Genomic DNA, 19,685 nt, shown 5'->3' on the forward strand with positions numbered 1-19,685 from the left:
TGACGTTCAACTGATGGTTGCGAATATAAAGTGGGGTTATTTGTCATTTAAAATGTTTAGTTTACATATAGTTACGGATTTGAAGTAGTGTAGTTTATTAATTTAGGTTGTTTAAATTACATATAAGTTTATATTCTGATCTGAAAAACCTAAATGTCAATAAAATTCTCGATAGAAAAGTAAAGAATTCTTTAGAATACAGAATTTAACCTTTGTTTACGGTAGAACTTTCTCGAATATGGTTATGTCTGTGGATCGAAGATATACTTTTTCGAGAACATTCATATATAGAACAATTCGAATATGATTTCTTGCCAGATGGTTCTGGAACAATGAAAAGATATAAATACTCGGTGATTTGGATTCAAGGGGGGTCAGTCGGGGTCAGTCAGTCACTAAGCAGTCAGACAATTAGTTATTAAGAAGACAGACACAGTTAGTTACAGTTAGTGATTAGGAAGAAAGTATAAAGTATGCAATAATCAGTGATTTAGTATTAAAATTTGATAGTATTGGAAAGTATATTAGAAGAATATTATTGAAGATTAAAAATTATGTTATATATAAATGGTGATTGGATAATGGAAGAATTAGTATTAATTGAAAATTAAAATTATATAATATATTTGGTGATTGGATATTGGTATATTAAAAAGAAGAATAAATATAAATGCTATTAAGAAGAAAAATATTTTAAATTGGTGGAAGCTGATAATTGCAAAAAGGAATTTCACAAAAACAAGGATAACCGAGGTTGAGAACGAAGACATTGAGTGGTGATTAAAATCTATATAGTGGAGAACAGTTTCATTTCGGCATTCAGTGACAGAAAGGTACAAAATTTTGTTAATATAATTTAGTTAGTGTCATAACAATTTCAATTTTAAAGATAGTTTGTTTAAAATTTACATTATCTATATAATTTAATTAGTTTCATAAGAATTTCAATTTAAAGATAGATTATTTTAAATTTACATTGGCTATGTTAAATATATATGTGTGTTTCATAATAGATATAATAAAGAAATTTTAAAAAAGTGCTTACAAACTAATTCTTTGAGAACCGCGATAAAAACCTTATAAATATATTATTAAAAAACACTCATTGCTCATTAAAACATCATTCACTAATAACACATCATCACAATTTATATATATATATATATATATATATATATATATACATATATAGACATATTTATACATACATATACATTTCTGGCGCGAACATTTCCGACAGTCGGAAATGTTCGCGCCAACTCTCGCGCCAATCCCCACCCTAACCCCCACCTGGGCCACGTCACCATCGACGGTATAAATGAACCGTCCCCTGGTCCCAGTCGTAGTAGTGAACTAGTGAGTGAAGTAGAAGTGACTAGTGAGTGTAGTAGTGTCTGGGGGCTCGGGAGACTGAGACCTCGGAAGCCCTGAAGAAGACATCAGAGAGGATGTCGAAAGCTCGGCAAAATGGATATCGACGTGGTTCAACCCGGAAGACTGGTGAGTTTAATATTAATTTTTATAATAATATTAATCTTAGCTCTAAGTTTAATACATATATATATATATATATATATATATATATATATATATATATATATATATATATATAATATATATATATTATATATATATATATATATATATATATATATATATATGAAAGTAAAAGATTGCATTTAATTTCAATCGGAACTCCAGCATTGCTCTACACGTATTTCGAGTTATTCAACTCATCATCAGGAGCACTTGTGGAAGTTCAACTGAAATGAAATGCAGTCTAGTATTTGGTTATTATAACCAAAATAACAGCCAGGTACGCTAGCAGCGACATCTATACGAAGTAACAAGAAGTCCAGAGACCTCTCTCTGATAGTAAATTAGGTGAACCGCAAATTCAAAGCCTATTACTAGAGACTTTTAACGACGCTAGAAGTATCTTTTTACTTCATCATGCATCTACGATTCACCTTTGAAAATTACTATCTTTTTCGCCTAATTCGTGGTTCGCGGTTTTCGCGGTTTCGGGCATTTCATTTCAGTTAATCTTCCACAAGTGCTCCTGATGATGAGTTGAATAACTCGAAACAGGTGTAGAGCAATGGTGGAGTTCCGATTGAAATGAAATGCAATCTTTTACTTTCATTTAAACGTCTTTCTCTACGTAAAGACCGAAAAAGATAGTAATTTTCAAAGGTGAATCGTAGATGCATGATGCATGTAAAAAGATACTTCTAGCGTCGTTAAAAGTCTCTAGTAAGAGGCTTTGAATTTGCGGTTCACCTAATTTACTATCAGAGAGAGGTCTCTGGACTTGTTACTTGTTACTTCGTATATATATATATATATATATATATATATATATATATATATATATATATATATATATATATATATATATATATATATATATATATATATATATATATATATATACGCAACTTAAGGATGCCAAAACAATAATTTTGTATTTTTCATATCTTTAGTCTAAGTTAGTTTTCAAATTTTGAAACCAGATAAAACTTCTGTACGACTGTAAATTCTATGAGAGAAACACTCGCTCATAAATGTTTATTTAGGTGCTGGTATTACTTTTATGCGAAAATAAGTTATATGTAAATGTATCAATTAATATAAATACTGTGTGTGTATGCAATCAAATTACGGTACCTGTGATGTTGATGTAACACTTCTTCTTCTTCCACAGTGCACTGGGGTTGACTCAGATGGGACAGAATCTTCTTAAAGCCGCGTCGTCAGGTTTACACAAAAAAATACTGAAGTGTTTTGCGCGCTGATTTATACAAAACTGTCACTTTGACTGAAGTGCGTGTCGTCTCGTAGCTTTGCTTCTCTTAACTTAAGTCTCATAGGGAGTTGTGTACAGGGCCGTATTAATTCACGATTATAAGACATACACACACGTTAATTAAAGAATTAAATATAAAAATAAAATAATAAAAATTATTAATAAAAAAATCTAGGAATATGTGTGGAGGGACGTAACATTCCCACCCACCAAAATGCATATTTGCATTTTTAGTCAATATAAGGCAAAGGGCATAGCTTAACCAAAGTTCACCTTTCGCGATTTGTACGATAGCTACGGCAATATCATCTTGACCGAAAATTAAAGTTGACCGTTGATGAAGAGTATGTAAATATTCTTTGCTCCATCTTTGCCAAAAGTCTGCATGTAATCGTTGCAGCAATTGCCAACGACTTAGCCTATTTAAATGAACATCACTGTAATCCCGATCGGGAATTATCTTTAAAGGCTCTAGTGTAAGAAAATGACCAGGTGTTAACACTGAAAAATAGGAGATACATTTGTTCGAGCTAAAAGAAAATAAGTTTTGATGACTCCTGTATCATAACACACACGAAGGTATGTAACAGCAGAAGATCCACGTAAAGAAGCGTCGCAAAAGCCATGAAGCTCACAGGAAATAATTCCATTTAAAGAAATATGACGAGGTATAGTAAACTTAGACAGTATAGGCAGTTCAATTTTAAATTGTTCCCACCTTGAAGTAATTTCCAAAGGTGGAGTTGCATCCCAATCTAAATCAAGTAGCCAAAGACGCTGAATAATAGTCTTCACTATCAAAGTGACAGGATTAAGAATACCGTAAGGATCAAATATGCGATCTATTTGGGCTAAGAGATTTCGCTTTGTACAGGAAGCTTGAAGAGGTAAAATTTTGTAAAAGAAATCATCAGATGATGGATTCCATCCAAGTCCTAATACCTTCAACGAAGATTGATCTAAGTCAAATGAAAAAAAACTGTTGCAGAATATGATCCAAAGGAATATTAGCGAGAGAGAATAACTGAGGGGCATTACTTGCCCATTTTCGTAACTCAAACCCACCACGTTTCAATAAAGATATTAATTCTTTTATAGCAAGAACACTATTTTGTAAAGAATCCTTTCCTGTCACCACATCATCTACGTAAGTATCTTTTAGGAGTATAGATGAGGCTACAGGTAAGTCCGGTTCGTCGAGTGCTAGCTGCTGTAGAGTACGAATTGCAAGATATGGTGAGCTAGACACACCAAAAGTAACCCGAGTAAGTTCGTATTCAGCAATAGATTCCTGTTCCGAAAAACGCCAAAGTATTCTTTGAAATCTTTGTTGCTCAGGAGCGATAAGAATCTGAGTAAACATGGATTTAATATCCGCAGTAAAGACATATTTATGAAACCTGAATTTAAGCAATAAATTTACAAGATCATTTTGTAATTTTGGACCTGAATATAACGTATCGTTTAAAGACGGAAAGTTAGGGGCGTGTGCGGAAGCATCAAACACAACGCGCAATGGAGTAGTACTGGACTCCTTGTAAATACAGTGGTGTGGTAGATAATAAGCATTATTTATTGCCGTACTTGGCTGAATAGGATTTAAATAATGATTATCTATGAAACTTTTGATAAAGCTTGAATATTGAATCTTAAGTGATCCATTTTTGGCAAATCTGCGCTCTAAAGAACTAAATCTTTGTAAGGCTAAACGTTTTGTGTCGCCAAAAGAAGGTATTTCGTTTTTGAAAGGCAGCTTTACTACAAATCTGCCCTCGGAATTTCTATAAGTGGTATGAGTATACAGCTTTTCACAGAAAGAGTCTTCCGGAGAATAAGATTTAACTTCTGGTACTTCCTCAATGGCCCAGAATTATTTTAATGTCGCATCTAATTGCTCAGAATCATTAGCAGAAAATGACGTAAAAAAGGAATGAATATTTGTTATATTTGTAGGTGGAACATTTCCCATCAAAACATAACCGAAACTTGTTTCAAGAGCTGAAAGCTGATCATTACGGGTTTTAATAATTCCTCCTGTTAAGATGTAAGGAAAAATATTTGCTCCTAATAGAACATCAACTTTACCTGGAATATTTGCCATTTTATCAGCCAACCTTAAATGTTGAAGATGTTACGGCAAGTTGTCTAAAGAAATTGGAACAGTTGGCATGTTTTGACAGATTTAAGGAAGAATTATTGCATCTATCTCGCAATGAAATTTTATGTCATAAGACGAAGAAATGTTCAATTTTACGCCTGATTTGGCTGGGGTTGCACATTCTATCAAGACCTTGTATCGATAAAGCCGCATTGAATTTAGGGAGACTTAATTTGTCTGCACATTCTTTAATAATGAAGTTTTGAGACGCACTGAATAACAAGACTCTAACTTCCAAGGCTTTACCAAAACGATCGAGAACATAGATTGTAGCTGTAGCTAGCAAGACATTATTTGTCAAAGTATTTGATAAGGCGGATATAGAAGGCATAGGATCGTTAGATGAACTAGCAACCTCGTTGTGAGAAGAAGAAGAAGAATGATCATTCGCATTGAGATTATCAAAGTGAAGACTAGTATGATGTTTTTTATTACAATGTGTACATCTTTTGGAGGAAAGGCATTTGACCGTAACATGAGTTTTAGACAAGCAGTTTATACAACATTTATTCTGTTTAGCAAAGTCAAAACGTTTTTGAGGTGATTCAGCAAGAAATTGATTGCATTTAAATAAAGCATGATCCAAACCACAAAATAGACACTTATTTTTGACAGAACTGGTCAAAAATGTAGAAGTTTGAAGAGATGAATACCTTACGTTATTAGAAGTATCGGAATTAATAGATTTAACATTTTTGCTGAATTGTCTTTTATACGACTCCAATGAAGTGCAACGCTGCAATGCAAACTTATAAACTTCCTCATAGGAAGGTACATTTTTTGAAGCAAAGTGTAATTCAAAAGCTCTAACTGTTTCTACATCCAATTTGTCCATCAGTAAGTTCATTAGAATGAAGTCCCATTGAGAGGGAGAAAAAAGTAATTTTTCTAGAGAGGCTAAGTTCTCATTGAAAATATCTAATAATTTCCTTAGTGAGACAGGATCATCAGTTTTAACCACACTGGCATTTTGTATATTTTTCCATAATGCTCTAGATAAGTCTCGTTTACCTTCATAGCGATCAATTAAGGTGTTGTAAGCAATTATATAATTAGAATCTTGAAGCTTAATGCTTTTAACTAAATTGTAAGGTACTCCCTTAAGTCATTGCAGAAGATAACTAAACTTTTCTATATTAGAAAGATCGAAATTATTATGTACAAGAGCATTATACAAATCTATAAATGTGGGAAAATCGGTAATCTCGCCCGCAAATATACTTAAATTTAGTTTCGGAAGATTTACATTAGTTTTTGATCTAATATGTGGATCAGCGGACCCATTTTGAGTTCCACTAGTAGTATTGTTCAATAATGAATGATGTTTAAAATAAAGAGCAGCTATTTTATTAATGCTATTAACAAATTCAAATCTAATTAATTCTTCCGTATCTAAATCCACGTCTTCCTCAACAGCAATTAAATTAATTAATTCAGTATGTTGATCATTAAAACTAGTATTGATAGCTTCGTAATCTTTTGCAGCAAAGAGAAACCCTGGAATTAATGAAGCATCAACTAACACTTCATCTGCCAGCTTTTCCATTTGTTTAATTTTACAAATGTCAACGTTTCTCAATGCACGCAAACGAACAATTCTATTTGAATTTCTAGAAGACATTATTATTTATAGAAAGAAAAATTTATGTAACACAAAGAACCTTTAAAGAATGATCTCAATAAATTCAGTATGTACTCGTATATGTAATACTTTTAAATTTATGAAACTCAATAAGTATCAATAAGTATAAATATTTATTATATTTGAGTATGTATAATCGAGCAAACAAAAAAACACTTCAAGTATTATTTAAACAAAATTCAAAATATATTTATTTAATTGTAACTAGAAATATACGCATAAAATATTTTTAAAACCAAAGGGCTCAATAAATATTGCGTTTTTAAAATTTCCTAAGTTATTTAAATAAAATATATAATCTTATAAACCACCCTGTATTTAAAGAATTCTAGTATTCAAAGATATTTTATGTGATTTTGGAGACTTTTGACAGCTTAAGGCTTATATTTAACAATAGGTCAGGTACTAGCCTTACTTGGGATTAAAGGAGGTGATTGCCAGATGTGTTATACTGGTTACGGATTTTTAAATGATTTTAAACGAACTTTTGAGAAGCTTTGCCCAAATATTTAAAAATTTATATATAATTTGATAGCGTTTTTAATTGAATAAATTACTTTAAACTAATTTTAATGTGGATCTGAAGGACCAAATGTACGACTGTAAATTCTATAAGAGAAACACTCGCTCATAAATGTTTATTTAGGTGCTGGTATTACTTTTATGCGAAAATAAGTTATATGTAAATTTATCAATTAATATAAATACTGTGTGTGTATGCAATCAAATTACGGTACCTGTGATGTTGATGTAACACTTCTTCTTCTTCCACAGTGCACTGTGGTTGACTCAGATGAGACAGAATCTTCTTAAAGCCGCGTCGTCAGGTTTACACAAAAAAATACTGAAGTGTTTTGCGCGCTGATTTATACAAAACTGTCACTTTGACTGAAGTGCGTGTCGTGTCGTAGCTTCGCTTCCCTTAACTTAAGTCATAGGGAGTTGTGTACAGGGCCGTATTAATTCACGATTATAAGACATACACACACGTTAATTAAAGAATTAAATATAAAAATAAAATAATAAAAATTATTAATAAAAAAAACTAAGAATATGTGTGGAGGGACGTAACAACTTCACTGAACAACACTGGTTCCGCTCCTCATTAGTAAATTTACTAAATGTTTGTATTTTGAGAACGATTTCCGAAGTGGAAATTGAAACGTCAATAAACGTACTTTAACCTTTAATTGTGGCTTATTCCCATTTAAATAGTAATTACTTTAAAATGCCACAAGAAAATAGCTTCAGAACAATACGTTTATTTATTAACCAACTTTATAGAAACCGACTTTATTTGCGGCAAAATGCAAAATTTAAATTTAAATACGAAAACTGCACTCTTTACTTTTAAAAACCATTTGAACTTTTGTCAATAGGACGACACTCTGATCAAAAGATATAAAATTTTTACCGTCGAGTTGATATAAATTTTATTTAAAATTTTTTTCCTGCGTAACTGACATTCAGTATCGCCTTCAAGCCTTGTTTCCGAGAGAACGCTCTAATTTAGAGAAAAAATGCTAATAAACATTTTTGTTCATAATTAACTCAGTCACATTTCTTGTTTGAAATATTTTTTCTTAGAGGGTACAGATTTTTGGTAAATGGATGTTTTCCGTCGCCCCCCCTTTTTGCTGGATTGGTCGTGGTAGTCATTTTCATTAAGATCTTAGTGTAGAGAACGCAATGAAAAAGCGTATCTACAAGTATCCCTTAAACCCAACCAACCAACTTTGGAAAGAAATAAATTCTACAGTTTCTTTTAGAACCACTGGTGCTATTTAATATAAGACGATTTTTTCTGGAACGTATTGATAAATGCATTGAAGAAAATGGTGGACATAACGAACACTTACTTTGACAAAAAGTTTAATGCTATTCAGTTTAACTATTTGTTCAATCACAAATTAATCCCTTAATTTGTAATCTCATAATTATTCTCAACTTCTTAGCCTTTTATAGTTTCACCGTGTATAACTGAAACATTGTGAAACATATCGAGTAATAATTTAATAATTAGAGTCCATTTACCTGCCTATCTGCAACTTAATAAATTGTAAATAATATATTTTCTAATTGAACTTCCTATGTGTTGCAATAATGGCCTAGATTGAATTGTATTGTAAGCTCATGGTTCAAAGTTAGTATGATACAATCATTAACCTCTGTGCTGAGGTATACATTATTTGTGAAATTATAAATTGGGGATTTGAGCTCATTTGAGCGCAGTCTATCATAGAGAGTTAACTAACCAACAACTAGAGTGTAATTATTAGTAGCTGTTAATAAAACTATAATTTTTACTCCACACTTCAACCATTTTTTTTATCGTCGATCGAGAAGAATTGGACAAAGGGGCATTAGAAAACAATTCGATCCTGATATTTACATCGAATTTGTCCATTGGTCCTTCGACAAAACAACATCAAAAGAGCGTTAATTGGATTGGAGCTTCGAAGGAGACGACCCTTAGCGAGCTGAATAGCTGTTCCTCAGTTCCGTACAAGATCGATGATCAAATTCGAAGTGTGGAGAAAAGAAAAAATAAAACAAAGACTAGAAAGCACCGAAATTAGGAGTAAGAGCCTTACGAGAGCCTTTGAGTACCAGAGAACCTGAATAGCAGTCCTTAAGTCTACTGTTCCAGCAGTTTGGAGATGAAAACTCTAGCGGTATCCAGAGATCCAGCTCACCAGTTCCAGTTGCAGTTCTAAGAAGGACGCAGGAACATACAAGTGAACGTCGGGAAAAAACTGTAAGTTTTTGAATATTTATTATCATTTAGAGAAGTGTATTTTTTTTATAAATTAAAAAGATTATTAAAAAAACTTAAGCTGCTTCAAATTTTTACTAATATTTAATTGAAATTTTTTATTCTGCATATCTTTTTACTTAAAATAGTAATATTTTGTCTACTGCTAATTCAAATCTAATATTTTGATTATTTTGATATTAATTATGTTCGATAATTTTGATTCTTATAATTTGAAATTCTTGAAACATTTGATTTTCATAATATAGTGACATAATTAACAAATCGTTATTTTGTAGCATTTACAAATTCTTTGATGTATAAATTCCTTGAGATATATATATATATATATATATATATATATATATATATATATATATATATTGGAATCTCCTCGTATATGTATTAAATTGAAATCTCCTCATATATGCATTATAATAACGAAGAATTTTTTCCATGTTTCTTAGTTCGTATCTTTTAAGTTAAAATACCCGAAATATATTTCAATTCCTTCTTAGGTCGGCTCGAGTTAATATAAACCATCTTAGAGTTGTTTATTTATTTCGCAGCTGCGTATGTTCCTCGATATTTCTTTGTTTAAATCGCCCGATACTGCGTTTTCAAATTAATCATTTGCGTCTTAATTCTCGCTTGTGTTTTGTTTATACCCAGCGTTTTGTTTATACCAAGTAATGTGAATTAATTTTAAAGATAATTTCATCACTCTCGCTGGAGCTGCGGTCAAGAGTGATAGGCTTCAGCGTTATGTCCAAATTCACGTCGAATTTGTAAAGTTTTCTGTTTTTGCCCCTTTTCATGGAAATCTTCGTCTTACGATATGAAAAACAATTTTAGTAGCAGTTAATAGTAGCAAATTAATGTGTATGCAGTCTTATTCTACCTGTTCCTGTTTTTTAAGAGGCAGAGTCATAAGTTTTGTGTTCAGTGCCGACTTCAACCACGAATAGTCAGTCCTATCGCAGTGCGAGATGTAGTTTTTTGTTCCCGTAATAGTTCCAGAACATTCAAAAGTGTTTTTGTAAAATCCAGGTAACTTTTTTTTTGTGTCAAATTTTAAAGTAAAGACAGACATTTTTTTCTTAAAGTAATAATTGCTTTCATAATTTCATACTATAAAAAAGGATTTATAATAATTAATAAATTGTAAAATTTTAGGGTTTGACTTTAGCTGTCAATTTATTTGTTCAGTTTTTTTTTTTAAATTTAATGTTAACTTATGACAGCTTGTTTAATTATTTTTGATGTTCATTTGTTTTGTTGTTAAAAAAGGTTAACCTCCATCCAGTAACAATTTTGAAAGTTTTTGTAGCAATTCCCCATTGTAAACAGATAGGACACTTTTTCTATTTTTTGTATTTTTGTACTTCGTAACTATTCATATAGTATTTTTGTATTGTCTTATTTTTGTCTTATTTATAACTGTTTGTGGTAAGACACAATAAATGTTAAATTTTTTTTTCTTAACATTTTGTTTATTTTTTTAACTAACCCTTTTTTGAGTTTCATTTGAAAAATATATGTTTTTCATTTTTAATAATTATTTTGATAGTGACAACTAGCTGTTGTAATAGTTATAATTAGGTACCTCGAAGTGGCGCCCTTTTTAAATTACTAGGGGTGTTTCCTTTCCGTTTTGTTTTATTTGTCCCAAGAGATTCATGACCTTCTGTTTAATTTTTTTGTAGTTGCCCCAATCCAAACCCCTTGTCATTTACTTATCCACGACCCCAGCTCTCCTAACAAACCCTGAGTGCCGTTCGCACAAGTTTCGATTATTTTGCTTGCCCTATCTCCACCCCCATAATTTCCGTCCCCAATTTTCAACCCCATAATCTTGGTAGGCAAAATATTATCATTACAATTTTTTACACATTTTAAGTTCATTCAATTCCACATATATCGAATTTGCATTTCTTTATATAAAGAACTTTATTCCTCTTGTTACAAGTGATAATATATATATTTATATACATATATATATATATATATATATATATATATATATATATATATATATATATATATCGATACCTCAGTTCCAGACTATTACAAGTCTGAAAATCAAATTGTGGAGATAATTGCAAATTAAGTTTTGCGTTGCTTCGTAAGTTTAATTTTCATCTATTAGTAGTGGACAGATTTTATTGAAATTATTACAGTCCATGGAACTATACTTCAGTTTGAATTTGATATAAAAATAGAAATGATTTTATTACCACAATTAATGTTATTTAATATTATTAAGAGTTGTTAGCGTTTGGAACTGATATTTTTACCAATTTGCAGAGCAAATTTAAGATTATTAAGAGTTGTTAGCGTTTGGAACTAATTGTCAGCAGATCCAACCCACTTTTAATGATTTTTTTCTTTTAACACCTTAAAAACAATAGTCTAACCTAAAGGATTTCTCTGTTTACAATTTTGACACAGTTCAAAGAACATAATAATATGCTAAAAATTATGGGAGGTGGAGTGATCAAAAACAATTTTAAAACATTGTTAAATGGCAAGGGAAATGCCTGCTCAACTATATTTTTATTTTATAGACATGCTCTGTAAAGATCCGTTTATTTTAAATATTTAAGGTTGTTGTGATCGTTAGTAAGGTATGTTCGTAGAGCAGAATGCTGATAAACGTACTATCCTAAATATGCATTTTTACGTTAATTTACATGTATTGTTTCATTGTTGGCATTCTGCAACAGTCTTTCCCCCGTGGTTCAGTAAGTTTTACTTTTCTAAGGGAAATTGAAACAATTCTGGCAACATTGTAAAGCTATATGTCATCATGATCATTCACTTCAACAGACCAAACAAGCCATTTCAGAAAGAGAGAGATAGACATCCTATGTACTTATATGTTAAAAAAAAAGAGAGTGTGAAAACTGTTGCCATTGAAAATAGTGAAAATTAAACTAGAAAAATATCTTATTTCTGTGCATTTCCACTGCAATCGGCATTAGAACAGTGATATTTAGTTACGTGAAAAAGAAAATTATCAAAAAGTGTGTTGATCCTCTAAGTATCTAAATATTACCAGTTAAATTTTTAAGTTAGTTTAAAAAGGACGTTATTTAAAACAATTGCTCAATGAAAGCAAAAAAATACACGTGTTACTTACCGCGATGTATTTTTCTCCATTTACAAGGGATAACATGTAAGCAGTTCTTCCGATATTTCGTTTCCACTTCGGGATGTCCATGTTTTAAATAAAAGATTTAGAAATAACAATAATCTCACAAAATTGTGAACACTAAACACTATAAAGCTTAGACTAGACCATGAAAGAAAACTCAAAACAACACACTTCGACCAAAGAATATAGACGCTTATTCGTCTATATTCTTTGCTTCGACCTTCAATAATTGGGCAGCATCGGAATGACAGTGCCAGTGTTGCCAGTTCCAGACCGTAATATTCCGAGTTGTCATTCTTTGGAATTGAGAGACTAAACATAAATTTTGGATTCGTAGCATACTATTTCGAAATGTAATCGTATGAAACTGACAAAACTGATATTTTTTTTTAATTTTCAAAGTAGAATATTTGATTTTATGGATTTGTTTTATATCCAATCGACTTGTAAGTCTTTGGAACTGATAGAAACGATGATTAGGCACATTTCTTCATATTTAACTCAAAATCAAAAAATTCGGACTTGTAATAGTCTGGAACTGACGTATCGATATATATATATATATATATATATATATATATATATATATATATATATATATATATATATATATATATATATATATATATATATATATAAACCACGAATGTTTTCTAGATCCTATTTCTTGAGTGGATCAGTCTCTTTTGTTTATCTTATCTTCTTGACAATATCTCTCCATTTTTTCCTATCTCTAGTTCTTGCTCTCCATTTTACGACTCCTGCCCTTTGGAGGTCTTCTTTAACTTCTTGCAGCCACTTTGATCTCGGTCTTCCTCTTCTCTTTCTTCCTCCTGGATTCCATTCTATCATTGCGTATGTCACTGCCTCATCTCCTGCTCGCCAAATGTGACCTAACCATCTAACTCTGCATTGCTTTATTTTAGTTACGATGTCTTACTTAAGTTCTTCCTTAATCTCTGCATTTGTTCTGCTTCTATATTCATTTTGCTCTGTTCTGATTGGTCCTAGTATGATTCTCATAATCTTTCTCTTTGCTATTCTTAAGTCTTCTTCATCTTTTTAACCATCGTCATTGTTTCTCCTGCATATAATAATATTGGCCTAATTATGGTATTATAAATGCTCATCTTAGTTTTCTTAGTCAGTGTTTTGCTTTTAAGTAATCTTTTGTTTGCAAAATAAGCTTTATTCGCTGCTAATATTTTTTCTTTTATTTCGGATTTCCTTTCTCCGGATTTGCTTAGTGTAACTCCTAGGTATTTGAAGTATTCTACTTCTTCAAACTCAGAACTTCCTATTTTGATTTTTTCTTTCATTGGTTTTTTCCCTAATCTTAATATTTTTGTCTTTTCTTGATTTAATTTTAGCTCCATTACCTCCACTTTCTCTCTTATTTCTTCTAGCATTCCTTTCATTATTTTTCTGTTCTTTGCAATAATAGCAATATAGTCTGCATATGCAATTATTTGACCACCTCTTGTTCTGAGATTTCCTTTATTTATATTTCGTAGTACATATTCTAATACTAGATTAAATAGCGTTGTTGATAAGGCATCTCCTTGTTTCATCCCTTTATTTATACTGAATTCCTCCCTCTCCTCTTTGAGTCTTTATTCTTATTTTTGTAGTTCTCATTGTCATTTCTATTAATTTTCTGAGTTTATGTGGAATTTTTAATTTTTTAATTGCTATCATTAATCCGTTCCTTGTAATTGAATCAAATGCTTGTTTGAAGTTTATGAATAACATTTCCAATTCTAATTTATACTCGTTTGCTTTTTCCATTATTTGTTTTATTGTGTGTATTGCATCTATTGTAGATCTTCCTTCTGTGAATCCACATTGGTACTGTCCTACTGTCTTCTTTGTGATCTTTGATAACCTCTTTTTTATTATTGATGTCAATATTTTATATGTTGTATTTAGTAATGTTATACCTCTATAATTTTCACAAATTTGTTGGTCTCCCTTTTTATGTATTGTTATGATCTGCCCTACCTCCTAGTCCCCTGGCATTTTCTCTTCTTTCCATATATTTTTCAATAGTGCCAGTATTTTTCCTCTTAGTTCCCTTCCTCCGTATTTTATTAGTTCCATATTAATTCCATCTTTACCAGGGACTTTTTCATGAGGCCAAATTTAAAAGTAATAATTTTGGGAGATTTTAATATTAATTTTTTTGCGAAAACGGCAAATACTAATGAGCTGACTTCTATAATATCATCATTTGGAATAAAACAAACAATCCATAACTATACTAGGATTACTAATATATCTGCCACCTGTGTAGACAATATTATGACAAATGTTGAAGAAGATCAGTTTCGGGCAAATTTTCTTGAACCTTGTTTCTCTGATCATCGCGGCCAGTATATCAGTATAAGCTTAACATCAATTTAGCAAAAGTCAAGTGTTTGCACTAAAGCCTTTACGCAGAAGGGTATCTTAAAAATGCAGAACTTTTTATCCGTGTTAGACTGGAACATTTTTAACGATAATCTTGATGTAAATTACCTAGCAACGTTTCTAACAGTTAATTAAAATCTTGCAGTATCGCAATATTTTCCACTAAAAAAACTGGTTATCAAAGACAGAAGATGTCCGGTAAACTGGTTCAATGATAACTTAAAAAATATGAGAAATCATTTGCAAATATATAAAATACGGGCTGATTCTACTAAAAACCCAGTACATTACATTACAGCGAATATAAAATATATAAAAATCATTACAATGCTGAGTTGAAAAGAACGAAAAAGCTGGCATATGATCAATTGATATTAACTTCAAAGAGTAGATCCAAGACGTGTTGGAAGGTAATTAACTATGAGAGAAATAAAACAAATGGTTTACATAATTCAACAACCAACATATATTGTGACTCTTTCAATAACTTTTTTGTTGAAATTGCTGAGAATATTATGAAATCCCTTCCAAATACACCAGACAATGGATACAATTTTGAACTATCAAAAATTTCCAGTTCCATCGAATTAATTTTTTCTGTCTCCAACCAATCAATAAGAAGTATCTAGAGTTATAAAAACATTAAAAAAATTCAAATTGTTTGGATATTAATGAGCTAAATACATCTTTTATCAAAAGCACTAGTGAAATAATTACTAAACCTTTAACACATCTTATTAATAGTATTTTTTCAATCGGGATATTTCCAACTTCATTTAAATACTCCAAGATTGTTCCTATTTTTAAAAAGGGCGATCGTGACCTTTATAGACCAATTTCCATCGTTTCGATATTCAGTAAAATAATCTAAAAAATTCTGAAGAAGCGTCTTATATCGTATTTCGAAACAAATAGCTTTTTTACTAGTTCACAATATGGGTTTAGAAAGGATCGTTCCACAACGCATGCACTTTTAGATGTGATGAGTGCCATATAATCACTCTACCATAACCGTGTGATCTTTCAAAGGCCTTCGACTGTGTTTCTCATGATATTTTGCTAAAAAAACTGCATTTTTACGGTAGGTATAAGAGGTACTCCTTTGTAACTAATTTCATCGTATCTAAAGGATAGATACCAAGCAGTCAAATACGGAACTTGTCTCTCTGAATTTAAGCAGATAAAGCATGGAGTTCCACAAGGATAAGTACTAGACCCTATATTATTTATAATATATGTTGATGACTTGCCCAATTACATGGCTCCATTTAAAACAGTTTTATTTACAGATGACACTACTTGTTTTTTCTGATGAAAATCGTTCAGTTTTAGAAACAACATCTGAGTATGTAAATTCCAATGCTCAATCATGGTTCTTAGCAAATAAACTTAAACTAAATGATAACAAAACTCAAAATTTATTTTTTTTCGTCTACCTTCGATGTGAGTGTTGAAAAAAATAATGTCAAATTATTGGGCATAACAGTTGACAACACATTGACTTGGTATAACTACATTGACCACCTCAAAGGTAAACTTTCTAGTACCTTATTTTTACTCAGAACAGTTAAGTGTCGTTTGAGTAAATCACAAAAAACTCAATTGCGTATAATACGAGTATATACAATGTCCTACCTAAGAACTTAAAACAACGTTCGATAAATAAATTTAAAGTAAGTCTGAAAAGATACCTTTTATTTACTTATACATATAATTGACTTGCTACAAACAAATGTAAAATTTGTAAACGCAGTTAAATAAATCTTGAATCTTGAATCATTTTTACTTCTCTGTATTACTTCATCTGCTTCTTCTTCGTGCATCGTTTCCTCCTCGTTATGCATTTCTTCTTCTGTTGTTTCCTCCGTCAAGAGCTCTCTGTAGTAATCCCTCCATACTTGCTTGTATTCTTGATCCTCTATTATCACTATTTCCTCTCTATTTTTTATTGCGTTTGATTTGCCTTTGTATTTTTTGTTTTGTTCTTTAATCTTTTTGTAAAAACTTTTCGTATTTCTGTTTGTTCTTTCTTGCTCTATTTCCTGTATTTTTTTTGTCTACCCATCTTCTTTTATTTTTCCTTATCACTTTCTTAGCATTCCTTCTTAATTTTTCATATTCTTCTCTGTCTTCCTCTTTACCTGTTCTTAGCCATTTATTTCTGGCTTGCACTTTTTTTCCTGTTATTTCTCTACATTCTTGGTTATACCATCCGTTTTTTGTTTTAGCCTGACTTTTACCTATCTGTATATTTGCACCTTCTTCTATTGATTTTTTGATCGTCTCCCATTCTGTGTTTATATCTTCTGCTATATTTCTCTTTTATTTGAACTGTTACTGCCTCTTCATATTTTGTTCTTACTTCTTCATTACTCATTTTATTGACATTCCACGTTTTATGTTGGTTTTTCTGTTTTGTTTCAATTTTAACCTTTTGTCTTAGTGGCTGTGACCATGTAGTGGTCTGAATCTGCACACGCACCTCTGAACGTTCTTACATCTTTTATTGACGATTGTTTTCGTTTATTAATTATTATGTGATCAATTTGACTATATGTTTTCTGATCTGGTGCCCTCCATTTTACCTTATGTATTTTAGGGTATTAAAATTTTGTTGTGCTTATTAACAAATTTGTTCTTGTTGCTAGGTTACATAGTCTTTGCCCATTGTCATTCGTGTTTTTGTGTATTGTATGCTTTCCTGCAATTTTTTGTAAAAAGTCCACGTTAAGAAAATAACATTGCGGAGATAGAACCATGTATTTCTTATGAACAATAGAAGCGCAGCGATGCCAGGATGAGCACAAGCACGATTCAGGGTTGTATTAATTATTTGTGTTTTCGTTTCCACAGACATGAATTAAAATTAATGTTTTTTAACGTAATTGACCAAAAATGCCCATTCGAAAAAAGAGATGAAAAGTAGGGAAAATGATTTTAATTAAATAAATAGTATTTACAAAAGATAATTTCATTTTATATTATTTTAATTATAGTAACGACAGTTTATTTATTTTTCGATGAGAATACCATACGCCATTAATCATGGAAATCCGCTTTGCATATATCTAATTACTAATTGCAAACTCAAAATAATACGGTGTGCGTATGTCAGCGATTTTATGTCGTTCTCTGACTACATAATGATAATAAGGCTTTGCGGTTCTTTAGTAGTTATTGTGACTTTACAGTTAAATGTTAATTGAAAATGAAAATTCAAAAATTAAGCCAAGGGAATATCTTAGACATCCGTGCAAAACAAATTGTTTTAAATGTATTTAATTATCATCTAAATTTAAGAAGTGGTGAAAGTGTTAGAAGTTTAACCGATAAAGTAAGTGCTATGACGGGATTAAGTTTTAGTACTATTTTTAAAATACGCATAGAAACTGCGGAAGGAGGACTAAGGCCCATAGAAAACGTACCAAAAGTAGAGTGAACAGCAGAAAGTTCACTTACGATGCAGTAGTTCGTACGCAGCTACGTGCCATCCATTAGGTAAAGCCCACGGAGGTCCGGCAATTATTATAAGAAATAACATTAAGCATCATGAAACAAATAAAATTAGTAAAGTTATCATCCAAGTCACATTAGTGTTGGTCGAAGATTCACAAGGCCCGATTATTCTATCTGCTGTTTACTGTTCACCGAATAAAATAATTAAAGCTGATCATTTTACTGAATACTTTAAGATGCTAGAACACCGTTTAATTACTGCTGGAGATTATAATACCAAACATCATAAATGGAGTTCCAGAATCATAACCTCACGTGGACGAGAATTATTAAAAAGTATTAATGAGAATCATTTAATTCCTTTCTCTACTGGAGAGCCTACGTATTGACCTACTGATAGACAAAAATTCCTAATCTTATTGATTTCGCTATAGTAAAAGGAATATCACATACCCTGCATAGCTTGCGCTATGCAGGGCCTGCGTAGCGCAAGCGGTAGGATGCTTGACTCGCAAGCCGGTGGTCCGGGGTTCGAATCCCACCGCCGGCAAGAACATCTAGACATTTTAAAAATGTCTATAGGCCCCAGGTCGACTCAGCCTGAATAAAAATGAGTACCTTGGGTAAAACCAGGGGTAATAATAGACGGTTGAAGCGTAGCACTGGCCATGTTACCTTCCTTGTATACCGTAGGCCCTAGATATAGCAGACTACCCTGCTATACTCCCAAAGCCGCGACAGCGGTATAAAACGGGAGACTATTACTATTATTATATCACATACCTACTTCCAAATTTCTCCTTCATTTGACCTCTCATCAGATCATTCCCCTTTCTTCATAGATCTACAAAGCCAAATTCATAATTGTCCTAAACATTTAAAACTCTCTAATAAAAGAACAAACTGGAACAGATATAGAGAAGAAATAAAAAACATCCATTAATCTAAACTTGCCTCTTAAAAGTGATAGCGACATAGAAAATGCAGTTGCTCACTTAACTAGAGTTATTCAGCAAGCTGCTTGGACGTCCACCCCAGAAATTACATTAATTACAAACACAGCTCCAAGTCCTATCCTGCACACATAAACACACTCATATTGGAAAAAAGAAAACTGCGAAAGAGGTGGCAGCTCACTAGGCATCCAGAAAATAAAACAAATCTGAATACAGCTTGCAGACTACTCAAAAGAAAACTGATCCAACATAAAGACAATGGAATCAACAAATATTTAATGAATCTCTCACCTGCCTATGATACAAACTATTCGCTGTGGAAACTAACAAAAAACTTAAATAC

General features: G+C 31.5%; 1 protein-coding gene across 5 annotated transcripts in view; it reads right to left on the minus strand.

Moving 5' to 3' along the window:
- The window catches only part of LOC140445558 (methionine aminopeptidase 1D, mitochondrial), a 508,650-nt gene that overhangs the window by 122,652 nt on the left and 366,313 nt on the right, over window positions 1–19,685 (minus strand). The window contains exon 5 of one of the 5 annotated variants that reach the window (XM_072537675.1): window positions 202–324. The exons of 3 other annotated variants lie outside the window; for them this stretch is intronic. In XM_072537675.1, the coding sequence (XP_072393776.1) occupies window positions 206–324 (119 nt within the window). In that variant the 3' untranslated portion in view covers window positions 202–205. Of the gene's footprint in view, window positions 1–201; window positions 325–15,415; window positions 15,556–19,685 lie in introns of those variants that run through there. One more of the 5 variants, XM_072537678.1, reaches the window with a different exon arrangement.

This window comes from Diabrotica undecimpunctata, chromosome 7 (genome assembly GCF_040954645.1).
Source record: "Diabrotica undecimpunctata isolate CICGRU chromosome 7, icDiaUnde3, whole genome shotgun sequence".
In the NCBI taxonomy this organism is placed as follows: domain Eukaryota; kingdom Metazoa; phylum Arthropoda; class Insecta; order Coleoptera; family Chrysomelidae; genus Diabrotica; species Diabrotica undecimpunctata.